Raw genomic sequence first — 27,596 nt, 5'->3', positions numbered from 1 at the left:
ACAAAGGGAGCAAGGGAAAGGATCAATGGACAGATACAGAGGAGGAAGCTTTTCAGCACCTCAAGGAGGCACTCACTTGGGCCCCTGCTTTAGCCCTCCCAGATCTAACAAAACCCTTTCACGTCTATATTGATGAAAAAAAAAAAAAAAGTGTTGCAAAGGGAGTATTAACTCAAGGTAATCTGGGCTCAGGCCGTAGGACACGGGACTTCAGCCCAAAAAAGCTGAATAGCCTTAACACAAGCCCTTAGATTTGGAAAGGACAAGAGATCAACGTGTACACTGACAGCTGGTATGTCTTAGCTACCACACATGTACAGGGGGCCATATACAAGGAAAGAGGACTATTAACATCAGAAGGAAAAACCATTAACTATAACAGGAACTGCTTTAATTGGTCCAAATTCTCCTCCCGGCATCTCCTGGAGGGGTAATATATTTAACCTGTTTATTGGGGCAGATGTAGAGAGGCCAGGGTATGGGGACAAAAGGGCTGCTACTGCAGCCCACATCAACAAGGGATGGAGATTTTGTGGGTCCTCCTAATTCTTTCTCCTCAGTAGGTGATTCCTTAAGATTTTCTCTCTTCATGGTAGAGATCATAGCTAAGTCTACTTTACATTGTTGGCATAATTTGGGGTTTTCCCTTCAGGCAAAGAAAACCTGGACATATGGCATCTCACACCATTTCCCTTCTCTTTTGCAAAATTTATCAAGCTGTAAAATTGTACTAAAATTGATACTTCCCTCTGGTGGCCAGGATTCTCTATCAGGGAGTTTGTATTGAGGCCAGGCCTGGCAGCAGAAGAAAATGAGGCACTTTTTCTTAAGCGTCTGTGGGTCAAACTTATCCCAATTTTTCAATATGCAGGTAAATGGTGTATGGAGCATACTGGAGAGAGAAGCTCCCATCTGAGTGAGAAGAGAAAAAACAGGACTCAGGCACCCGCGCCAGAAAAACTGTTCTTACTAGGGACGTCTTCCTCAGCTTGGTCTTCTTTATGGTCCAGAAAACCCATCTCTCATCTCACTTTGCCAAGGTCATTTCTGGTCCCCTTTGGCAAAGTGCTTGGGTCCCAGTTTGCCCTGTGCCAGAGACCCTGGGAGGATTCAGATTTAAGGGCATTACTGCTTTCCTCCCTGCCACTATAAAACCCACAACAAAAGAAAATCGCCCACTCTTCTTGTTCACCTTTTTGCCCCGTAGACTAAAGGAATCTCCTGAGGGTGAGGGATATCTACTGGTTGTAAGGCATATAGCACTTTCTATCAGAGGGACTCATGGAAGGGTTGATTTTAAAATGCCTCCCTCTGGCAGCTTAAAGAGAACACAGCACATTTTAAGCATCAGAATGGTAATGGGGAAATTTTAAAACAGAATAATGAAAATAACCTATGCACATGAGGGGAACCTGGGCACCTTTTTACTAATTATCCCATGTCTTTCTCTTAGTCCTACAATCTGAATCACTAGGTTAAGGCAGGAGGACTGCAAGTTTAAGGTCAGTGATTCGGTGAACCCCTGAGCAACTTAGCAAAACCCTTTCTCAAAAATTCTTTTTTTTTTTTTTAAAGGACTGGGGGTTAGCTCAGTGATACAGCACCCCCAAGTTCTAGCCCCATACAAAAGGAAAAAAAAATTAATTTCAACAATGAATTTTGGCAATACAAGTAACTGTTGTCCACAGGAGACTTCATTAGAGACTAAGCCTAGGGTTTAAATTGAACATGGGTCATGTAGACCCCTCTTCCAGCACATATCATCATCCTGGACTCTTTAGAAAGCAAGGGAGTGTTCATCATAAACCACACTGACAAATAATTTAGGCATAGCAAGCCACTCTTGAAACTTAATTTTAAAATTAACTTTCGGGCTGGGGATGTGGCTCAAGCAGTGGCGCGCTCGCCTTGCATGCGTGCGGCCCGGGTTCGATCCTCAGCACCACATACAAACAAAGATGTTGTGTCCGCCGAAAACTAAAAAATAAATATTAAAAAATTCTCTCTCTCTCTCTCTAAAAAAATTTAAAAAAATAAAATAAGGGGCTGGGGATGTGGCTCAAGCGGTAGCGCGCTCGCCTGGCATGCGTGCGGCCTGGGTTCGATCCTCAGCACCACATACAGACAAAGATGTTGTGTCTGCCAAATACTAAAAAATAATAAATATTAAAAAAAAAAAATTCTCAAAAAAATAAAAAATAAAAAATAAAATAAAATAAAATAAACTTTCAATTTTTTTGAACTTGTTCTTTTATATTTTCCAAATTCTTATATATTTCCAAATTCTTAGCCATCCATTTTATATAAGTATCCAAACCATAAATATCCCTCCAAATTGAAGGTTTTATTAATATTTATTTTTTAATTATACGTGGACACAATATCGTTATTTTATTTTTATGTGATGCTGAGGATCGTGGTGCTGAGGATCGAACCGAGTGCCTCACACATGCTAGGCAAGCGTTCTGCCTCAGAGCCACAACCCCAGCCCCAAATTAAAGTTTTAAAAAACATTTTGACATAATGGTATTTGTTTGTAACTTTAAAATTGATCTAACAAAAATATTTGGGGGCTGGAGTTGTAATTCTGTGGTAGAGTGCTTTCCTTGCATGCATGAGGCCCTGGGTTCAATCCTTAGCACCGCATTAAAAATAAAGACATTGTGTTCATCTACATCTAAAAAATATTTTTTTAAAAGAATTGTAAAAATATATGGGGCTTACATCAATGTTTATATCAGCTTAATCCACAATAGCTAAACTATGGAACCAACCTAGGTGCCCTTCAACACATGAGTGGATATAGAAAATGTGGTATATGAACATAATAGAATATTACCCTGCTATAAAGAAGAATGAAATTATGGCATTTGCTGGTAATGGATGGAACTGGAAATTGTCATGCTAAGTGAAATTAGCCAATCCCCAAAAACCAAAGACCAAAAATGTTCTCTTTGATAGACAGATGCTAACTCACAATAAACTGGTGGGGGGTGGAATACAAGTTCACTGGATTAGACAAAGGAGAATGAAGGGACGGGAATAGGAAAGACAGTAAAATAAATCAGACATAACTTTCCTATGTTCGTATATGAATACACTACTAGTGTAACTCCACATCATGAACAACCACAAGAATGGTAACTTATACTCCATGTATGTATGATATGTCAAAATATACTCTACTGTCATATATAACTAAAAAGAATTTAAAAATTTTAAAGTATATGGGGGTTTTGTTGTTGTTATCTCATTATTAGCTTCAAATTTTATTCCATTATGGTCAGAAAACAGTGTTTGCTGATCTTTTATAATTTGCTGAGGCTTTCTTTTTATTATGTGACCTATTTTTTTAAATGCACTGTATCTTCTTGCAAAGAAAATGCATTCTATTAAGTGTATTCATATTTAATGGTTTAAGCTTATTGTGGTATTCAGATTTTAGATATAGGCCTTTTGGGGGGGAGGTGAGGCTATTTGATCAGTTTCTGACAGAATGTTTAAATCTCCATGGTAATTGTTCATGTATGTACTTGTTACAGTTTGGATCTTAAATGTCCCCCAAAAGCTCATGCACCGACGGCTGGGATCCCAACTAATGATGCTACTGGGAGGTGGAATTAGGGCCTAGAATATGGATTGTTGGGAGCGTGCCCTTAAAAGGACCCAGTCCCTTCCTCTCCCTCTCTGCTTCCTAGTGGCCATAAGGTAAGCAGTTATTTCCCACCTTGAACTCCCCACCAAGATATTCTGCCAAGACAGCCATGGTGCCAAGCAACCATGGATTGAAAATCTTTGAATTCATGGGTCAAAATAAATACTTTGTTTTTCTCAGGCACTTTGTCACAGCAATGGAAAGCTGTCAGTTGTTACATATGTTTAAAATGGTTATACAGTATTTGTTATATTCAGTATTTCCCTTGATGTAAAAATATTATTTTACATCTTAAAACTGCTATTCCAGCCACAATCCCATCCCTACACATTTTTTAATAGACTGAGTTGCATAGTTTTTGTTCTTAAAGTGGTTTTCATTTTTCTCAGATTTATCATCTTTACTCTAAAAGGACATTTTTATGTCCCTTTGGTTTACACATACATATGAACCTATACACTTCTAACATTCTAACAGTTCGGAATTTAGTTTTTAGTTGTTGATGGACCTTTATTTTATTCATTCATATGCGGTGCTGAGAATCGAATCCAGTGCCTCATACACGCTACGCAAGCACACTTCCAGTGAGCTACAACCCCGGCACTTGTTTTCTCTTTTATCTTTGTATACTAACCTTATTTCTTCTCTTTCAGTCTCCTTTCTTTTCTTAAGGACTTTTTAATGTTTTTTTTTTTTTTTTAGTTGTAGATGTACACTATATCTTTTTTTAATGTGGTGCTGAGGGTCAAACCCAGGGCTCTACATATGCAAGGTGAGCACTCTATCACTAAGCCACAACCCCAACCCTCATGAGGCCTTTTACGAAGAATGATTTCAACTTGGTAAACATTCTGAGATCTTACGTGCATGAGAATATATTTGCACTCTATCCTTCAACCAGTCTAGGTTAAAGCTGTTTTTCTTGTCCTTTTATATGCAGGTTTTAAGTCCAGAGTAAATATGATTATTATTCCTGTTAAGTGATCCACTCTCTTTAGCTTTGATATTGGTGATATTAATGATAAAATGGCATTTGATTGTAGCATATTAGTACATGCATATCACACTCATCAATTATTTCCCATACTATTCCTGTGATCCTCTCCTTTATCCTAATGGTCTCCCCTCTACTTATGGTTCTCTCTCTCTCTCTCTCTCTCTCACACACACACACACACACACATAATTTCCCCCTTCAATTCCCACATGAGAGAAAACATGTATGGTACTTCTCTGAATGGCTTATTTAACATGATAATAATCTCACCCATTATCCTGCAAATCACATAACTTCATTTTTCTTTATGATTGAATAATACTCCATAGTATGCGCTGCATTTCTTTTATCCATTCATCTGTTAATGGACATTTAGGCTGATTCCACAATTCGGCTATTATGAATTGTGCTGTGATAAACATGGGTATGCACTTACATCTAAAATACACAAAATTATTTTGCATAAATATCAAGGAATGGTACTGTTTGATTATATGGTAGTCCTGTTTTTAGTCTTTTGTGAAACCTCCATATTTATTGCTATAATAACTCTACTACCCATCCACAGTATGAAAGGTTTCCCTTTTTCCTGTTACCTCACCAGTATTTATTATTTATATCCTGGATAACTGCTATTGTGACTGGATTGAGACGGATTCTTGCAGTTTTGATCGGTATTTCCCTTACATTTAAAGATGGTGACATTTTTTCATATAACTGATTTTTACTACCTCTTCTGAGGAAGTGTCTGCTGGGTTCATTTGCCCATTTATTGAATGTGTTTTATGTTGTTAAGTTTTTTACATAATCTGGAAATGAATCTTTTCTTGGAAGATTAGCTGGCAAAGATTTACTCCCATTTCTTTTCCTTTTTTTTTCTTCGAGAGACAGAGAGAATTTTTAATATTTATTTTTTAGTTATCGGCAGACACAACATCTTTGTTTGTATGTGCTGCTGAGGATTGAACCCGGGCCGCACACATGCCAGGAGAGCACGCTACCGCTTCAGCCACATCCCCAGCCCTTACTCCCATTTCTTCACTCTCAAAAGTGTTTCCTCTGCACTACAGATAGCTTTCCTATTCTTAATATTTCACCATATATTCGGCTTAGAGTTTTTTCCTTATGTTTTATATCCTCTGAGCACATTCATTATGGATTATCTTCTTTAATTCTTGGAAATGTAATTTCATTCTTCAAAATATTTTGTGATCTTTGCTTTTCCTTTACTTCTGGGACCATTAAACAGATGCTGGTACTTTTAATTCATCCTTCATACTTTACAAAAAAAAATTTCCTATCTTTTGCCTGCTGACCTCTGAAGTTATTCTGACTAATCTCACCAATCAAAAGACTTGAGTCCTAGATTATACTATAGAAACAAGATGCAACAAAATATTTGCTACAATGACAGATACACATAAAAATTTTAAAAAGATTATACATTAAAGAATGGAATGCTATATGCTAGGCAAATATGAAGTGAAATAAAAGTAATATAACAATATTGATAACTGACAAAAGAATACAAAAGAAAATTTTCTGGAGGCCATAAAGGAATATATATGAGCCCCAAATTATATAAAGCCCAAACTTACAAACTAAAAAGAAATTAGTAAATATAAAACTGTAAAAGTGGAGATTTTAATATATGTATATACTTCTCAAAAATAAATGAAGCAGTCAAAAATTAAATATAGAGACATTTATTAAAGGGGAAAACATACCAATTTGTAGAGAAATTTACACTCAATACTAAGAAACTATACATTCAAGTGCAAATGCAGACATTCACAAAATTGACCACTTATCAGGCCATAAAGAAAACAGCAAATAGTCTAAAAAAAAAAAATTATGCCAATCATGTTCTCTGAGCATAATGCAATGCAAAAAGAAAGCAAATAAGAGGCAACTGTAAAATCCATACACCTGCCAACTAACTATCTAAGAAATAAATCCTTGAGTTAAGAAGAAACCATGAAAAGAAGTTATATAATCACTTAGTAGTAATGAAAATACTGCCAGTCAAAATTTACAGGATATGCCTAAAAGTAATTAAAGAGAATTATGTTATCTTTAAATACTTTATCAGAAAATAATAAACGCTCAAAACAAATAAGTATTTACGATAAGTGTTGCTTATCTTAATAGAACACAAGGAAATAACAAAGTTAAGGTGAAAGCAGGAATCAAATATGGTATAGAGGAAAGACTTAACAGAACTAGAGGCCAATTCTTAGAAAGTTTAATGACAGGAAGAAATACATGAAGACTAACCAAAAGAAAAACAGAAGATGAAAAACAATTGGAGGAAATGAAAAATATAAATAAGATGCCACTTTACAAAACTCAGAATGGCAAAAATTATAGTACTGACAAGGATGTGAGGAAACAAGTAATGCTGGTGGGAGTATAAATTCATATAGCCACTGTGAAAAGCCCCATAGCAAAATTTAGTGAAATTAGACTAGAGAAATTCTTCTATGCACTAAAAGGGAATAAAAAAGATATGGTAGATACACATTGACAACTGAATATACGGATGGCAGATAGATCTTCACAATAGAAAATGGAGAGTAAACAACGTGGAACATTAGAGGTAGTATATCCTCCACACCAGCAGTTTTCTAACTTTTGATCTCTTTACACTTTCACATTTTTAAAAAACTACTTAAGGCCTGAGAGCATTTTTATGAGGACTGTATTGAATAATACTTATCATGCAGCTGAAAACAGAAACTACTCTGTATACTTGTGACAATGACAAACAGCAAATGGGGCTACTATGAAAAGCTTTGATCTCATGTACTCCAGAGGCACTGATGAGCTGCTCTATACTGATCTAGAGAGATTAACTTCCTTTCCCTGCCTATGCTTAAGTCAATTTAAAACCTATTGTATTGTATATCTGATATTATTGTAATTCTGTTTCCCCATTTTGTAGACAAGAGAACTACAGCTCAGAGACTGACTGATTTCCCAAAGGTCACACAGTTAACAGAATGTCTTTGATCCGAGAAAGGGTGGGTGAGTGGTTAGTACACAGGTTTCCTGCAAGCTAGGTGTATTATTTTGGCACCAGGGATCAAACCCAAGTGTGCTTAACTACTGAGTCACATCCCCAGTCGTTTTAATCTTACTTTTAGATGAGGTCCCACTAGGTTATTTACAGCCTTGCTAAATTGCTGAGGCTGGCTTCAAAACTGGAATCCTCCCTCAGCCTTCCTAGCCTCTGGGCTTACAGACATGCACCACCATACCTGGCCAGCTAAGCAGGCAACAATCACTGAGCTATTTCCATAAGAAATCACAAAATTGCTTCTTGGGATTTATACTTCTGATTTGTAAGATCTTGTGTCTACAAACATGAAAGATCAGTTAAAGACAGATGTGAGATCTACAAAAAACAGTAAATTGTGTTGTTATGTGCAATTAAATTTCTTTTTTCCCCCTTTTTAAATGACCCCAAAACACAGGTTTGACTTTTCTACTAAAGCCTTCATTGATATTTAAACACTTCCTTCTTAGGTCAGACACTTGCTTAAATAAAGCAGGGTCTCATCACTCCACTGAAGCAATGCACAAAAAATTGAGTGCATTTGCACATCCTCTTATTTGACATGGAAAAAAACAAAACAAAAAACTGAAATGAAGCTCATTATCAGCTTCATTATAAATGTAAGAAAATGACTTAGACTGGTAACACTGAATAGAGCAATAACTCAGGTTTTTGAATACCAAATCGGATTATTTCCCTACTACTTGCCATAAAAGGTGATTGAGTCTTTCCTCCCTTAATCCAGGTGAATGTCAAAATCTAATTCATCCTACTACAATTTCTCTGCTCAGTTGATATGTTCAAGCCAAACCTTTTTGGGGTCCTACAAGCCAAGAAGATGCTTCACAATTGCAGTATTTACAAAAGAAATGGTGACTAGGGCAAAAGAGGATCCTTTTCCTTTCAGAAAAATAACTCACATCTTTGCTCAAGGAATGAAGAACATCTGGCATTTGGACAGTAATACTAAAATGTTTTTATGGTTTGAAATGTTGCTTTTCTGCTTGAGTACTATTTCTTTGGTAGTTTACTTATTATCAAATTATTCTTAATAACATACATAGAAGTAGTGATACTTTTAATTTGTTGAACATTGAATGGCAGACATTGCATTAACTTGTATCATTTACCCCTGTCCTGAATTCAGGCAAACTTTACTATCAAATTTAATCTCTTTTTGTTAATGATCTCACTTTAACCCCACATTCTCATTTTACAGAATTGCCAGTCAGGACTTAACCACTACTCCATATTATGAAATGTTTACAAAAACTTTAAATAATTATAAAGCACCTTTGACAGCCAGAAAAGCACTTCGAACTATTCAGAAAAGGACGCATGTTGCAAGCAAGGTGGTCACAGGTACCTTTGTGTAAAGGAAATGGTTCAAAAGCTAGTTCTCGACAACAGCAGCCCTAATTCTAAAAGCATAGGCTAACTCTTCACTGACACTGGTCCTCAGCTATAACTCTGCTTTGCCCAAAGTACTGCTATTTAAGAACAGTATATTTTGGGGGTGGGGATGTGGCTCAAGTGGAAGCGCTCACCTGGCATGCGTGAGGCACAGGGTTCAATCCTCACCACCACATCAAAGTAAAAAATAAAGATATTGTGTCCACCTAAAACATATGGTAGGCTGTTTCTACCACACTTCATAGGGTTGGGCCCATCACTTTACCTCCTAGTGTCCAACAAATCTTGAGGTCTTGTACATCTGAAATTGTCTTTACTACCCTTGCATTTAAATACTATAGTTGGATAGAAAATAATTTGTAATTTCTTTCCTTCAACCCAACTGTAGACTTTAATGTCTAGTTTACTGCTAAAACAAATAAAAACCATTACACTTTTTACAACTTTGAAGAGATTCTTTGCCCTTTATACTTTTGTCTATAACACATTGAGGTTATAAAGTTTTCCTTTAAAATTTTCCATTTAGCACTTGACAAACTAATCCAATTGGAGGTTTTTAATCTTTATTATCAGGAAATAGGAGTATTTTTAAAATCCAGTGTATTGATTGACTTCTTTAATTTATTCCTGCTTTGTCTTCAACATATTCTCTTACATAAAGGTACCAAGACAGAAAACATGCCCAATCTTGTCATTATGAAGGCACACCTGGACTGGCAGGTAAAGTATCATTCATGACAAAGAATAGGAAATTTTATTTTGGTGTGAAATGTGAGCTGGATAGCAACAAACAAGCCATGCAAGTATCTGAATGAGGAACAAAAGTAATGGTGAAGTACATTGTATTTACCAGTGATATATTTTATGACCATCTTGGGATTGCAGGCACATGTCCTGTTTGTTCAGACCTGAACTTTCTCAACTCCCCCAACATTAACTTGTCTTGTCCCAAGTAGTATGGCATTCTAGTACCACTTCTCTCTTGTACTGTAGCACTAGAGCTAAAGGGAATCAAAGAAAGATGGAGAAACAAGCAGGTCCACAGACATAGGAAAAAGCAAACCCTGCTATCCATGGAAACTCTAGACATATGTTAAGAATTTGAGTTTTGAACTGGTGGTGCATGCCTGTAATCCCAGTGGCTTAGGAAGCAGAGGCAAGAGGATAGCAGGTTCAAAGACAGCCTCAGCAACTTAGTGAAACTGTTTTGAAATAAAATAAAAAGGGTTGGGGATGGTGCTCAGTGGTAAAGTGCCCACGGGTTAAATTCCTAATACCAATAAAATGAGTTTGCAGAGGTAGCTGAAAACATCAAGACCAATTCCTATAGCATGATGGGGATGAAAATCCAAACAAAATGGGGTGACAGGAGTGGCAGAGACAAACGAAAAACAATGATATAGACAAATTTTTAAAGTGATTTTGCTATAAAAGGAAAGAAAAAAGGCTTTTCAGTTGGCTCTGGCTACGACAACATATTGACAGTTAAAAGACAAAAATGTAGTGATAACTTCTTGAAAAGTTCTTTTCTGGTGAGAGGGAGGAAATATCAGAGATATGACAGAGATGAAGCTATAAAATAGTCATTTAGGAGAAGAGGTTGTCAAAATTTAGTACAACAAATAAGTAATTCACTGAAGTCATAGATAATGAATTTCAAGCAAGACTAGATAGCCTGCTTCTCTGACTGGCAAATATTTCCATTTATTAATAAAAGAAAACTCTTGCTCAAATGTTCTTTTAAGACAGCTTTTTCTCCTGAGCCTAAGTTCCAGGATCTTGAAAGCATTCTTATCTGATCTGCTTGTGAATATATATGACAAAAGTAATTTTCCCTGAAACCTTAACAACCAGTATAGAAAAACCTGTGGGTCAAGGAGCACCTCCTCTCTCCCAGGGTATATTCAAAATTTCTCTTCTTCATGTTGTGATTATCCTTTCATGCAAGGCCTAAATTCTTCCCTTTTTGGCCTTTATTCTCCTCTTATGGATTTTGGGTTAGATTCCAGAATCTTGCTTCCGTCTCTCTAGTTCAATTTACCCTCCCTCCTATAAGTTCTCAGCATTTTTCTTGTTCTGTATAATATACTATTTCCAATTTCTTGTCTTATGACAAGACCCTACTACAGTTTCTTCCACAACATTTTCTGGGTTAACTCAATTTTGAGTTAAAACCTTTATACCATATATTCTTGTAGTATTAGTGAATAAAACTGAATAAGCACAAAAATGTTGAATCCCAATACATGTTGTCTTTTGTTATTATTTCACCTGGACTATTACTTTCCTGACAAAATAATTTAATGAGATCATCTTATAACGAACATTTATTGACAAACTATCTTATAGATTCTAAAATCAAACAATGTGTTACTTCAAGAATAGAAAGCATAATCCAAATCTCACCCCAACCAAAGCCTACTCCATAACTGAAGTACCCAAAACCTATGAACCATATTGCTAAAAGAAAGGGGGGAAAGAGATGTTTACTAAACTTCCACAGGAAGACTGTATAAATCTGGAAATGGTTAAGTACAATCAGACCATGCTCACGAGTACTACCCAGTCTCAAATATTAACTGAAAATTTAAACTTAATATGCATTTCCTTCTTAGGCTCAGAAAATTATAATCTATTAAGTATGCAATGGTGCTAGTTACATTATGTAAAATGATATAATAAAAACAAAATAGTAGACAATTTGAATTTCCAAACCAATAAGTAAATTACTAACTGTAAACAAGAGCTTTTAAAAGTCATTCTTTAGCTTCAATTTAAAACAAACATTCAGGACTGGAATCTTCAGAATTTTCTAGTATCTTGAATATCCCTGTCTTCTCTTTAATCGGTCCTGAGGCCTTCATTTGATCTAAAAAAAAATATTAACAAATACTTTTTTTGGGGGAAAAAAAGGGTAGGAATCTGAAAAAAAACCATAAATTTCCAATACAATTTTGTAAGAAGTGTATCATATGTCCAAATTATAAAAACCCATGTGTGGGACACTCTCTTTTTTGACAATTAAGTGTTAAAGTAACAAAAAGAAAAAGGTATATTCTACAACTAAAATTAGCCTATAGGGAACAAGCATTATGAAGTCTCAATTTACTGGTTAAAATCTCTTCTGCTAAATTTAAGACATATACATAGGGCAATAAACAGAACACCAATTTTAATTATGCTTTCAGAGATGTTTTAAAAAGAAGCCCAATCATGGTTAAGAGTTGAGAAGCAAGATATCATGAAAAACTTACCTTTATAAACATTCCAAATCACTGCAAATATGTAGTATCTATTTAGGTTGTTGTATGTCTTTAATATTAATGTATTAAAATCTTTTTTCATTATAATAACTGAGCTTTGCATCTTAATTCCTTTCCAATCCTAAACTCATACCTTTTCCTAACTTTTTAAAGTTCTTTTAATATTAAGAATGGGGATGTAGTTTAGTGGCAGAACATTTGCTCAGCATCTACAAGCTGCTGGGTTCAGTCCCCATACTACAAATAAATAAATATTTATAAAAATTAAGTTTTGAGGGGGTGGGGTTGTGGCTCAGTGGTAGAGCGCTTGCCTCGCACATGTGAGGCACTAGGTTCAACCCTCAGCCTCACATAATAAACAAACAAAATAAAGATATTGTGCCTATGTATAACTAAAAAATATTTCAAAACAAAAAACTTAAGTTTTAAGCCAGGCACAGTGGCATACACCTATAATCCCAGTGGCTCAGGAAGCTGGAGGTAGGAGGACTGCAAGTTTAAAATCATCCTTAGCAAAAGTGAGGTGCTAAGCAACTCGGTGAGACCCTTTCTCTAAATAAGTTCAATCCCTAGTGCCCATCCCACCACCCAAAAATCAGGTTTTGAATATATACTTAGATTGGTAACTTATCAAAAAATGTCCTAAATGCCAGGCATGGTGGCACACACCTGCAACTGTAACCCTAGAAACTTGGAAGTCTGAAGCAGGAGTATCAGAAATCCAAGCCAGCTTAGTAAGACTGTCTCAAAATAAAAAGGACTGGTAATATAGCTAAAGGGCAGAGTGTGTTCAACGGTGAGGTAAGGAGGATCCGGGTTTAGTTTTCCCTGTTTAATAATTATGCTGCATCATGTATTAACCTAAAGGAATTTTCCCTTTCTGGTTTGAAATGCCTTTTCTTTCACTCTTTTTCCAAAGTTTGGTTGTTTTTCTAGGTTCACTATACTATACCACTTAATATATCTCACCATGTGCTAATTCATCTGTCTTAATTGATTATAACATTTTAATAAGACAATACCTTGCGTAGAGCATCTCGTGTTTTCAAATTACCTTGGTTTTTGACCCTTTATTCTTATATATATATAAATTTTAATTAAAACTCATTATTCTTAAAAAGTGATAAGGATTTTGATTTGAATACTCCTATCCATTAAATCTATACACTTATTCAGTCTTTATGTTAATAACCTTCAACAATTCATAATTTTGTCCATGGAGGTCAAATCTCTTTTAAGATTTTTCTATTTATTAAATAATTTTTTATTATCTTTATTTATTCATTTATTTTTATGTGGTGCTGAGGATTGAACCTAATGCCTCACACTTGTGAGGCAAGCACTCTACCATTGAGCTGCAGTCCCAGGCCAAGATTTTTGTATTTAATTATAGGCTTTTTAACCAAATTTGTAGCTATTGCAAACACTTTATTTACTAAATAATTGTTGATGATACACAATTAATTATAAAGCAACCTTCTACTTAAAAGCTTAGAGATTCCCTTGAACTTTCTACGGAGGCAATCAGACCATCTGTAAATACAAGCAATCTGGATTCCAATTTATTATTCCTTTAGCCTATCAATATTTTGTGGTATTAGTTCTTAAGATCTCCTTCTACACTGTAAAAGTGAGAGCTTTTTATTCCTGATTTCTGTAGTAATCTAGATCAATGTTCTTTACCAGTTTAAGAACATCATAATTGAAAGGAAAAAACTTGGTAAATCTAGACTTCAACAAAAATATAAACTTTTAATGTTCAAAAGACACTAATAAGCTACAAACAGGGAGAAAATATTCACAAAATAGATCTACTGAAGAACTTAGATCTGTAGTACATTTTTAAATTCTTTCAATTCAATGAGTCACAGAAAACCCAGTGGTATGCTAATAAACGTTCACAATTTCCAAACACTCTAGTTTGAAGTTTTTGCATATTTGTATGGCATATATATCTACCAATTTCGAAGTGTCAGTACAATATCACTGAGTACAACTGGAAAAGGTGAACACCATGATAGGTATTTTATTTGAAATACAATAAAATACATAAAATGTATGATATTGCCACCATTCAAAAAATAAATAGCAAGAGTGTGGATTTTAAATATCACCTTTGTTTTCAAAATAATTTATGGTCATCATTGTAGGTAGCAACTTATTCTAAGTGATGAATAAAAAAGCAATTTATCCTATCTTTCCTATATCTCAGTATAGGAAAGTTAGACAAATCCCAGCTAAATTAAAATGATAAAACAAGAAAGTCATTATTTTGTAAAACCCCAAGGAAATAATGATTCTAAGCAACCAACATGTTAAAAACCATGAAGTACCAGGCTTGGGTTGTGGTTCAGTGGTACAGGACTTGCCTACATGTATGAGGCACTGGGTTCAATTCTCAAGACCACATATAAATAAATGAATAAAATAAAGGTCCATCAGGAGATGGGGTTGTGGCTCAGTGGTACAGCGCACGCCTAGCACATGCGAGGTTCTGGGTTCGATCCTATGCACAACATAAATATAAAAAATAAAGGTATTATGTCCAACTACAACTAAAAAATATTTTTAAAATAAAATAAAGGTCCATCAACATCTAAAACAAAACAAACAAAAAAAGTTTTTTAAACCATGAAGTTCAATAAAAGTTGACAAGAAAGTCTGAAGTATTCAGATCTGTCTGAATGATCACTCTTAGCTCTCTACAAACCAGAAACCCAGACATGCCCCTGATATAAAATAATAGCAAAGACATGAAACTTAAATATAATTAAGTATTAAGAACTATTTATCAGTTTATCGAAAATATGCATATTGAGGAACAAGCTGAAGCACATAAAAAAGGGAAGGAAAATCAGACATTTTAGGAATCCCAGGCCATTCTATAGAGCAAATAACTCAAGTTCTCCAATAAATCAATGGCAAAGAAAAACAAAATAAGGGGATACTATAAAAGTAGGGACATAATTAGAACTGCAATTCAAAATGTTATTTTAAAAAAAAAGCGACAAATGAGGAACTGAATGGATTTGGGGGTGGGAGGAGATGAAATTAAAATACTATTGCTAGGGCTGGAGTTGTGGATCAGTGGTAGAGTGCTTGCCTCGCACGAGCGAGGCCCTGGGTTCCATACTTAGCACCACATAAAAATAAATAAATAAAATAAAAGATATTGTGTACAACTACAACTAAAAAATAAATATTAAAAAAAAAAGTACTAGTGCTATTCTCTTAGATGTGTTAAATAATGGCTCTATTTAAAAACATGTTGTCAGAGGAAGATTCACAATAAACTACTTGTGGACAAAATATCATCATGTTTGACATATGATTTTAAGTCTCTCTCCAAGAAAAGAGAAATGTCAATGAAACAAGATTGGCTAAATGTTGCGAACTACTACAGCTGAATGCATTAATTGTTCAAGGGATTCATGACGCTATTCTATTTATGTCTATCTTTTAAAGTTTCCATAAAGACTAAAAGCATGAGAGATACTTACCAATGAGATCACTTCGATCTAACAACAACTCAAGATCTTTATCACTAATGACCTTTTCTCTTGATCCTTTGACTTCCCTATAAAAACAAAATATTCCAGTATGTTTAAATAAATCAAAACTATGAGTAGTTTTTCTAAAACTAAAAGGCTTACCTTTCATAATCTCTAGATTTTAATAACTCCTTTAATTCCTTAGGATCTAAGAAATTCTTAGATTGATTTAATCCAGACTGACCACCTTTGAAATGATCTAGAAAAATAATTTAACAAATGCAACATATTAAAATTCCCTTTAAAATCCAATAAATTACAAACTATTCAGAATGGCTGCCATTTTATTTATTTACTTTTTGTATTAGAGATTGAACCCAGAGGCACTTAACCACTGAGCAACCTTCCCAACCCTTTTTGAGACAGGGTTTCACTAAATTGCTTAGGGCCTCACTAAATTGCGGAGGCTGGCTATGAACTTGCAATCCTCCTGCCTTAGACTCCTGAGCCACTGGGATTACATTTTTAAAAGGACAAAAAACAACAAAACAAAACAAAAAAACCCTCTAATGTTGGTGAAAAGAAAAGCAACTGAAATTCTCAGACGTTGCTGGTGGAAGCATAATATGATATGTTCACTTAGGAGTTTAGCAGTTCCCAATAGACACACACCCTCCTCTCAAAAACAACTAATAAATTTATCATGTCCACAAAAATTCATGCTTATTCAAATAGCTGGAATGTCCAGGAACAAAAGAATAGATAAGCTGGAATGGTGGTGCACACATGTAATCCCAGCAGCTTAACAGGGAGCACCAGCATCTAGGGAGCAGGAGACAGGAAGATTGAAAGTTCAAGGCCAGCCTCAGCAATTTAGTGAGACTCTAAGCAACTTAGGGAGACTGTGTCAAAATAAAAAATAAAAAGGGTTATTGATGTAGCTCAGTGATTAAAGTGCCCCAAGGTTCAATCCTTGGTACCAAAAAAGAATGGATAAATAAACTATTCAGCAAGTAAAATCTTCCTAATACAAACAAAAATGATGAATATTAAAATGTTAATCAAAATTCACAGGAGAAAAACAGAATACACACATAAAAATAAACAGTTAAAGAAAAAATTAATCTATATATGACTCAGAATAGTAGTTGCTCAGTGGAATAAGCTCAGACATGCAAGGTGAATGACAGAGGAGGATACCTGAGAAAACTTTATTGGATGACGAAAATGTTCTAAATGTGGATGAGTTATATAAGTGTATACATTTGTCATAATTAAGCTGTATACTTAAGATCTGTGTATATTATACCTCCATAAAAAAGTGTCAAAGTTTTTTGTGTAATATTAACCTTTTAAAATTCTGAAAGCAGGCAGGACCCAATGGTGAACACCTGGTTGGGAGGCTGAGGCGAGAAGATCGCCAGCCTCAGCAAAAGAGAGGCACTAAGCAACTCAGTGAAACCCTGTCTCTAAATAAAACACAAAATAGGGCTGGGGATGTGGCTCAGTGGTTGAGTGCCTGAGTTCAAACCCGAGTGACTTTAAAAAAAAAAAAAATCTTAAAACAAATTTTGTGATCATTAACACTATTGATAAAATTTATCTAAATTTAAACGATATTCAATACTTAAATGGATTTTTTTATATTACTCCCTCAATATACAAATACTATTCTAATATTTAATATATTAAATATTAAATAAAAATTTCTGACAAGCAATTATCTTAATCAGAAACATGCAATAAAAATATCACACCAAATTCCTCATTAGAGTTTAAGATATTGCACCTTAAAATTATCCCAGACCCTTCTCTTCCCATTTGTGCCACATCTAAACAATTGCTAAGGTTCTTTATGTCTATCACTGCCAACTTAATGTAGGCTGTTAGCAACTCCACAAATCCCACTCTTGCTTTAAACCACGTCTTATCAAGTTGCACCAATTTCTTTTATTATAAAGAAAATAACAATGAGGGCTGGGGTTGTGGCTCAGCGGTAGAGCACTCACTTAGCAAATGCGAGGCCCTGGGTTCGATTATCAGCACCACATAAAAATAAATAAATAAAGGTACTGTGTCCAACTACAACTAAAAAATAAATATTAAAAAAAAAAAAGAAAAACAAAATAACAATGAGGGCTAGGGTTGTGGCTCACTGGTAGAGCACTTGCCTACCAAGTATGAGGCACTGGCCTCAATCCTCAGCACCACATAAAAATAAATAAGTAGGGGCTGGGGTTGTAGCTCAGTGGCAGAGTGCTTGCCTAGCACATGTGAGGCCCTGGGTTCCATCCTCAGCACCACATAAAAATAAAAAATAAATAAAAGTATAAGAAAACAAATTTTAAAATAAATAAGAATAAAATAAATGTATTGTGTCCATCTACAACAAAAGTTCATGACAGAAACACACACAGAGAAAACTGAACCAAAAAAAAAAATACTACAGTATCATTTACTTTTGTGAATGATCAACTTTTCCAGTTTTCTTTTAGCAGCTGCTCTTTCCACAATTTTCTGGTCAATAGTATTTCCTGTAACAAGGCGATATACAACAACTGGCTTTGTCTGACCAATTCTATGACATCGATCCTGGGCCTGAAGATCAGACTGGGGGTTCTTCAAATTAAAAGGAAAAAGAGAACAACATTGAACAGTACTAGAATAAAATTAACTTTAACTCACAGTTAATGCACAAACTCATCATTCATGATCCAATGAGCAACTTTTATTAAACTTTTTGTGTTGCCTTAGCTCAATTTAGACTTATGCAGTAACTTCTATAATGACAAACCATGAAAATGTTTAAAGACTCAAAAGAAAGCATTACAAGTTAATATATGCAGAAAAAATGATCAATAACTCTTGACCTTAAAACAGACACTTCTCAAAGAAGATAAATGAAATTATTATAATATAGATAAGGATGATTAAAAATTCAGATTAGAAATATCAACAGAAAAAAAAAAAAAGAAATATCAACAGCATATTGCTATACCTTCAACTTACCCAATCACTATCATAAATGATAACTGTATCTGCTGCAGTCAAATTAATGCCCAGGCCACCAGCTCGTGTACTCACTAAGAAGATAAACACATCTGGATCTGTGTTGAAACTGTGCATCTAAAAGCAAAAAAGATGTAAACACAACAACTTCAACCATTAAGACTTCGGATGGGATGAGATGGGGATGTAGCTAAGTCTTAGTAGAATGCTTGCCTAGCATGTGTCAATTTGAGTTCAATCCCTCGCGAGGGAAGGAAGGAGAAAAGCAAAGAAAGAGCCATAATTTAGGCAGGAATGGTGTTGTATTCCTGTAATCCCAAGAACTTGGGAGGCTAAACTAAGAGGATCACAAGTTTGAGACCAGCCTCAGTAACTTAGGGAGACCCTGTATCAAAATAAAAAACGAATTTAAAAATGGGAAAGCTGGGATGTGACTCAGCGGTTAAACACCCGTGCATTCATACCTGGTACCCCCGCCACCAAAAAAAAAAAAAAAAAAAAAATTGNCCCATTAGTCCCCCGCCCCCAAAAAAAAAAAAAAAAAGAAGAAGAGAAAAAAAAGGACCAGGGATTGAGATATTTATTTCTTATACCACACAAAGGATTTTCCAAGAGAGGCCAAATCAGTCTTTCAGATTTTCAAAACAATTATGTAAACTAATAAAAATCTCTCCTTGTGTTAACTTGATTTTTCAAATAACTATCTTACTAAGGAGATCTTAAATTTTTGGTTGTAGATGGACACAATACCTTTATTTTGTTTATTTATTTATTTTTATGTGGTGCTGAGAATGGAACCTAGCACCTCATGCATGCCAGGCAAGCGCTCTACCACTTAGCCATGCCCTACCATCTTAATTTTTAAAAATTTTTCACAGAAAAGTTTAAATAAAAATAACTAATGCAAAAACTGGTTAAAAAATTCAGTACCAGTTGCCTAAAAAAATCAAGTGGGTGAGAAGGGTAAATTAACCTGGAAGAGACAGAAACCTTTCTAGGCTAATTATAATGTTCTATGTATTAACGGGGTTTGGGACATGTTTATATGTACAAATGTATACACATATATATACACGTTTATATATACAATAATGAGAACCTGTCTTAAAATAAAAATGAAAAATAAATAGGGTTGGGATGTGACTAAGTGGTTAAGTAAGTGTCCCTAGGTTCAATCCCTGGGTACTGCAAAAGTTATAATTTTATTATGTATGACATAAATAGTCTTACATTTTCCTCTCTCTCGGAATAAGACATGGACCCATCAAGCCTGCTAAAGTTGAAATTTCTAAGATGGCAGTAATCCATCAGAATGTCCAACATTCTTGTCATTTGTGAAAAAAGCAGCACCTGAAATTGAGATATATCTTAGTATGCATAGTGTCTATACTGCTTCATAAAAAATAATGAAACAATAAAAATTCCAAACAAATTACCACCTTGTGACCTCTTTTTTTCAGTTCTGGCAGCATTCGATCCAAAATTAAGAATTTCCCAGAACTTGTTACTAATTCTTCATCAATCTTTAAAAATGGACAAAGAAGAAAAATGTCACTATAATTACTAATCTCTTGCTTTATAAAAATTAAAAACATACCATTTCAGTGATAAATCATTATAAAACTTTTCAAAAAATTGACCTTGTTATTATTTTTTAAATCAGTAGTTACTTTAAGACACTCTAGAATGAAAACTCAGTGATCTCACACAAAAGTTCAAGTATAATCATGAACCTATCTGTGAACCACAGTCCCTCAAAGAATTTGTCAAACTCACTGTGTGTATGCTGAGGTTTATAACTGTGTAAAATATGGAGAAACATTGCTATTAGAATTCTCAGTAAAAATTAAGAAAACATGAGTGTAAAACCAATCTAACTATTGAGGTTAAATAAAACGTTTATCTTTTAGCTTGGGGGAAAAAAGTTCATCTTTTGGTGAAGTTTCCTTCAGAAGGAGACTTCCACTTGAGTAGGAAAGCTTTATTTTCTTTACTCAAAAGCGTAAAGTATGGTTCTCAAAATAAGGGCAAATTTGCCTTCCACTGTAAGGGGACATTCAGCAATTGCTAGAGGCATTTTAGGTTTTCACAAACGGGGAAAATGGACCTACTGGCTACCAAAGGCCAAAGATGCTGATAAACGTAGACAGTGCACAGGACTTTACCTCCTAAATAAAAATTATCTGGCTCAAAATGTCAATACTGCCAGGGTTGAGAAACCCTGCTATTAATTAGTATGAAATCCTTCTTCACTAAAAACAATTTAACACTATGCTATTTTTTTTTAATCAATTGCAATTTCATTCACTTAATCTGAAAGTCCCCAACTGTTATCAACTTTTTGGTTTTCTTCTGTAGCCGTTTGTGACTCATAAGTAATGAGCAGCAGATTTTGACAAGCTAAATATTAACTAAAAGGAATACTGAAAAAATGACAACTATCTCTAAGAGAGCAAAAATAGAAATTGACTACTTTACAAAATTCAGAATAATTCCTAGCTGTTCACATAGCTGTAAGGAAATAAGTTGGACTGTACACAAAAAGACCATCATTCCAACCCTCCTTAAGTTCTCTAAATTTGGGGTGGGGTGGAGTGGGGGTGGTGGAAGACTCAGTTTACTGGATTATAATCTTGATGATACACAACACAGTATTTTTAAAAATAAACCAAACAAAATAATACTTTAACCCAATGTTAAAGGTACAAAATAACAAAATTATTAAACAGTATTCACCTTAAACTCTTGTGTAACAGGATCTATAGGATATTCAATCAGATATGGATGATTACAGCATTTACGAAGTAGCATCATTATATTCTGCAGCTTCAGATTAACTTCAGATTCTATAGGGCTATTCACTTCCACCACAGTTCTATCAAAAACATTAATGTGTACATATAAGAAATACAAAACACATCAGTTCGAAGAATACTTAAAAGTTATTTTAAACTCACACCTTTCTCTGTCCACCTCTGGCTGTATTTGACTGATCAGTTTTTCCAATTCATTAGGAAAATTATCTATCTTGCTGTAATTTATTGATTTTCTAGTTCGCCGTTTTGGTCGTCCAGTAGGACTTAGTTCAACTGTTTCTTTCTAAAAAAGAACAAATTAAAATACCCATTTATAAAGCTAGACAATGAAGTCCTACCTATAAGTGAAGTATAATATTTTTATGTACAAACTGACTTTTAAGACTTAAATAAATACTAATTTTCTCTTTCAGCAATTTTGAAGAGGACAGCAAATTTCAGCAATTTTAGGGATCGAACCCACGGACGTTAAGTCATATCCAGTCTCTAATCCCCTTCTTTTGAGATAGGATCTAAGTTGCTGAGGCTTGCCTTGAACTTGTAATCCTCCTGCCTCAGCCTCCTGGATTGCTGGGATTAGGACATATGCCACCATGCTGGCTCTTTCATCAACTTTTAGTAATACCCAAAGGCACAATTACCTCACAGCCATGATCTATACTCAAATACAAATGTGTAAAATTTGTTTTATCACTGAAAACAACATTTGAAAGTGAGAGTATCTTTATTGCTCAGTAGAAAAAAATAAAGGATATGTAAGACATTAGAATTTATGAGTTTCCTGATTTCATTACATGATAATCGCATTCCATCTTCACTTCTTAGGAACTGCGGATGTGGAGAAAAATGGTATAGATGGCAAGCCTTCAGTGTTTATCAAATAACAGTGAGGGTTTTTTTCGTTTGTTTGTTTTTGCTTTTGTTTTGGTACTGGCAATTGAAGCTCAGGGGAGCACTTTATCACTGAGCTGCACCCCTATCCCTTTTTAATTTTTGAGACAGAATCTCACTAAATTTCTGAGGTTGGCCTAACTTAGAACCCTCCTGCCTCAGCTCCCCAAGTTGCTGGGATCAGGGGTATATAGCCCCACACCCAGCTGTGTACTTGCATTAAATGCATTTCTAAATCCATTCCCAGACAGCAATAATTAAGGTTAATCTGACATAGGAATTTAAAATTTTGTTAACAAGCATTTCAGATGATCACAGAGCAGGAAATGCAGAGACCAACTAAATTTCAGGATTATTTATACTAGAAAAAAAAACTTCTGCTTCTGTTCTTATGCCTAATACTTCAGTTACAAATTCATAACAAATCCTGAGAACAGGAGAAGAGCCATAAGACTGACATAATTGTGAAGTTTTATTATCATGTTACATTCACAGTATATTTCAAGCACACACTATACCTCACTGGTTCCAAACATATTTGCAATTGTACGATTCACAATTGCTGTGTAAAAGACTTCTTGTTTCTTCGAAAGCGGTGCATAAACAATTACTTCTCGTTTAGGAGGAACTTCAAGAGCAACATCAGATTTTAGTCTTCTCAGTAAAAAAGGAGTCAGAATCTAAAATTTCAACATAAACAAATAAATATAAATATAATATTTTTTCAAATAACATCCCCACAAACTCCTTATCCTTCTTTCTCCTATGCCACTATAAACACAATCAATTCTTGAAATGTGAAATTAAAATATCATCCTTGAAATTTCCCATATCAGACTAGCACATTATAAATTCATAAAATCTCTAAGACTGTATCTTAATTTAAAGAGCAGAAATTTTTAAAAGATGGTTATTTAGCAACTTGGGAGGCAGAGAGAGGAGTATTCCAAGTTCAAGGTCAACCTTGGCAACTTAGCAAGATCTTATCTCAAAAAGTAAAAAAAAATATATAAAAAAAGGAGTGGGATATAACTCAGTGGTAGGGTAGCCCTGGGTTCAATCTCCAGTACCCAGGGTAAGGATAGGGAGTAATATTTTACTTAGGTTTTCAATATAGTCCGCAAATTTCAGAGTGAGGTTTTAGGCCAATAGAAAGCCAACCCAACTAAGAACATAAACATGAAAAATTGTGTGTGTGTGTATGTGTCTACATATATTTTTTCCATGTTGCCCAGGCTTACTTCAAACTCCTAACCTTCCTGTGTCAGCCTCCTGAGCAACTAGGAATTTAAGTGAACACCATAATACATGGTAAATTTCTCCTTAAACTCTAAAACTTCAGGCTTAAAATTACTCTCCTTTATTACAAATGATAATCATATTTATAAATAGAACACAGAAATAATTATGCCATTATTAATTTTTGTCATTTAAAATATAAACATTTGTTTAAAATGAATTTATAATCATCTTTAATGTAAATTGACAATCAGTTTACATATGGCAGGGCTCATTTGCAGGCTATGTACTACTCAAATTGTACTCAGGTATAGGGCTAAGCACAGAACAACTATACCAGAAAACAAACATTACCAATGATTTAAGGGAAAAAAACTTATCTGAAGTTACTAATCCAGAAACAAATACACATCAGGGAGAAAATACAAATGTTCCATAAACATGCTGAAAGATGTTCCTATCTTCAAAGAGAACATGATAATAATGAGATATATTTTTCCACCAATGCACTTATATTTAAAAGTTCAATGTTATCTAGAAAAGGTAAATATGTGGAAGAGGCATTCATACACTGTTCCAAAACATTTATATGGCTTATTTATATATGTATTTTTCAGCATACAAGTATTAAAATAGAAGCAAGACTATGCTAGTTATACTTGGGCATGAGAAAAAGAAGTGCAGGGTAAACAGGAGAAAATTTTTACTTTTCATTGTCCAGATTTCTATACTATTCAAAAACTTTTTACCATATATTATTTTTAAGTAAGTGAATCTTTAAATGTGATGCTGTTTTGGGTCTCTAATGCGGGAAGGAACTAGGAAAAAAAATTAGCTTTACACAGAAAGTTAAAAAAATTATTTTTTGAAGATACTATAACTTTGTGACATGTACATCCACATGCACAGTTCAATTTTTTAAAAAGTATACTGAGGCCAGGCGTGGTGGTGCATGTCTGTAATCCCAGAGGCTCAGGCAGGAGAATCATGAATTCAAAGCCAACCTCAGCAACTAAGCGAGACCTGAGAAACTCAAGTGAGACCCAGTCTCTAAATAAAAAAGGGCCAGGGATGTGGTTCAGTGGTTAAGCAACCCTGGGTTCAATCCCTGGTATGAAAAAACAAAAGTATACTGAGTAGGATACTAATCTTAAATCAACAATACTAGATATACTAGGATTATATTTCCTCAAATGAGATGAAATTTTTAAAGATTAATGATGAAAAGGTCAGCTAAATACACATTTTAAGAATGAAGAATAAAGATTACAGATGCAAATAACAATTGTTTTTTTTTATTGTAGATGGACAGCATACTTTTATTTGTTTATTTTTATGTGGTGCTGAGAATCAAACCCAGTGCCTCCCACATGCTAGGCAAACACTCTGCCACTGAGCTACAGCCCTAGCCCCTATAAATGACAATTCTAAAAATAAGCAAATTGTAAGAGTTTCAATGTTTAAAAGTTTTGATTTACGAAAAATTAAGTATAACACTGTAAGTATGATGGCGCTTAATTTTGAGATATTATCTCAATAGCTTACAGCAAAAGAATATGAAAAACACAAATATATTCAGCATCTTTCATATAATTAAATCCAAAATGCAATGTAGACTCAGATTCAGGATGTTGAGTTTTGCTTTACATTTTGTACACTAATACTTTGAAACTATCTCTAAGTAAATATCTTAAAGGAAGGCTAAGCAAGTATAGCAAGTCAGTGAGACATGAAAGCATATGAAAACATTTCAAATTCTTTCTTATAGAATTTATAGAATATACTGAGACACCAAGGAATTTAACGTTTGAGTAAGAAAATATACAAGACATTCAAAACTATCTCCAACTAATCTGACTTTACGTTTAATAAAGACTTTCCCCCAGGTAATTCATTTAAACAAAATTAGGAGCAAAGCATGAGTTACCATAAGACAAATTTAAACAGTGTTACACAGAATTTTCTTAGCACTGTGGCTCTGAAAAATGCCATGACTCTTGATATATTATTGAATTCAGAGATTAGTATATTAAATTCACTATCATAATCTTTATACTCAAGTAAACTTGAAGTTCTTTCCCATAAAAATAGCAATTCCAGTATCCCTCCTTGTAAAACATCAACTAAAAAATATTAAATCAGATGGCCATTTCTCATGAATATCTTTAAAAGGACTATTGCATTGGGAAGACTTTTCACCTAGATTCCTCTAAGACCCACTCTTAAGTGCCAAATTCTACAAATTTTAACTGACTTAACTTTATAATTAAGTTTCCTAAGAAACCTAATATCAAAGCCTTACTTTGCTATCCTATTTGCTACATCAAGCCAAAACACATCTGTTCCTTTATAAGCCATATTCCCTCAATGTTTCACACACTAGGACACTTTACCCCAAAATATCCGAAACAGCTATTAGCACACCAAAAAAATCTTAAAAACCTCACAAAAACACACATACAGACACCATAAAAGGCTGAGTTCATTGGCATAAGCCTGTAATCCCAGCAGCTTGGGAGGTTGAGGCAGGAGGATCAAAAGTTCAAAGCCAGCCTCAGCAAAAGAGAGGCACTAAGCAACTCAGTGAGACCTTGTCTCTAACTAAAATACAAAATAGGTCTAAGGATGTGGCTCAGTGGTTGAGTGCCCTTGAGTTCAATCCCTGGTACCAAAACCAAAAGGACACCATAAAAAAATGTACACACACACACATACAAAGTCCAAAAAAGAAAAGAGATACATATGGTATATAAATTCTTTCTGAAGGGCAATTTTCCAACATGTCAAAAGTCTTAATATATACACCTTCCCAGCAATACTACTTGGAATTCTCAGGAAATAAGCCAAAATAAACAAGATATAAGTATAGATACTTGTTTATAATAGAGAAAAATGTTGAAATAATAAAAGGTAGATACAATTAATTGTAAAGAAACATGATAATGGGATAATAAGCTGTTATTAAAATGTGATGAGAGGGGCTGGGGTTGTAGCTCAGTGGTAGAGCACTTGCCTAATATGTGTGAGGCTCTGAGTTCAATTCTCAGCCCCGCACATAAAATAAATATCTCACTGACACCTAAAAACCTGTTAAAATTTTTTTTCCCCCAATGGGAAAAGAAAACAATCTGATGGGTTAAGTCTACATGTAGTGACACACACAAAAAAAAAAAATTGTAAAAAATAGTAAATTGATAATTTTATTTAAAAAAAAAACCCTATCTCACAAATAAGAAGCTTTTTAGGGCCACATTACTAAACCTTTAAATGATCATATTAATCTAAAGATAAGTAGTATAGAAGGAGAATGGTAGAGGGTAAGGAGGACAGGAGGGAAGAGAGGGAAGGAAAGCTTGGGAAATAGGGTAGAATGGATGAAGTATTAAATGCAGATAGCAGTGAGAAAAATTATTAAAACACAGGAAGCACCTGCCTGTAATCCTAGCAACTAAGGAGGTTGAGGAGGAAGATGGAAAACTTGAGACCAGCCTCAGCAACTGAGCAAGACTCTATGATATGATAAAAAGGCAGCTAAGCATGGTGACACACACCTGTAATCCAAGCTACTCAGGAGGCTGAGGCAAGTGGATCACAAGTTCTAGGCTAGCATGGGCAAATTGGTAAATCCCTGTCTCAATATAAGAAGGAAAAAAAAAAGTGTGGGGGATGGGTAGGGGACACAACCCTGGAGGTGTTACCCAGTGGTAGAGAACTTGTCTGGAACGTGGGAGCCCCTGGGTTCAATTCTCAGTACCAAGTTTTTA

General features: G+C 34.6%; 1 protein-coding gene across 4 annotated transcripts in view; it reads right to left on the bottom strand.

The window, feature by feature from the left end:
- Window positions 1-482: 482 nt before the first annotated feature.
- Hells (helicase, lymphoid specific) overlaps window positions 483-27,596 on the bottom strand; it is a 50,296-nt gene continuing 23,182 nt past the window's right edge. For 2 of the 4 annotated variants that reach the window (XM_015494546.2, XM_048807038.1), the window contains 10 exons: window positions 23,112-23,273; window positions 21,846-21,985; window positions 21,623-21,761; window positions 20,326-20,409; window positions 20,117-20,236; window positions 18,887-19,003; window positions 18,337-18,496; window positions 16,040-16,136; window positions 15,887-15,963; window positions 6,343-11,992 (listed from right to left, as the gene is read on the bottom strand). In XM_015494546.2, the coding sequence (XP_015350032.1) occupies window positions 11,898-11,992; window positions 15,887-15,963; window positions 16,040-16,136; window positions 18,337-18,496; window positions 18,887-19,003; window positions 20,117-20,236; window positions 20,326-20,409; window positions 21,623-21,761; window positions 21,846-21,985; window positions 23,112-23,273 (1,191 nt within the window). In that variant the 3' untranslated portion in view covers window positions 6,343-11,897. Of the gene's footprint in view, window positions 913-6,342; window positions 11,993-15,886; window positions 15,964-16,039; window positions 16,137-18,336; window positions 18,497-18,886; window positions 19,004-20,116; window positions 20,237-20,325; window positions 20,410-21,622; window positions 21,762-21,845; window positions 21,986-23,111; window positions 23,274-27,596 lie in introns of those variants that run through there. The other 2 variants (XM_048807037.1, XM_048807039.1) reach the window with 2 other exon arrangements.

Source organism: Marmota marmota, unplaced genomic scaffold (genome assembly GCF_001458135.2).
Source record: "Marmota marmota marmota unplaced genomic scaffold, marMar, whole genome shotgun sequence".
NCBI lineage: Eukaryota > Metazoa > Chordata > Mammalia > Rodentia > Sciuridae > Marmota > Marmota marmota.
This window is presented reverse-complemented; position numbering and strand designations above follow the sequence as displayed.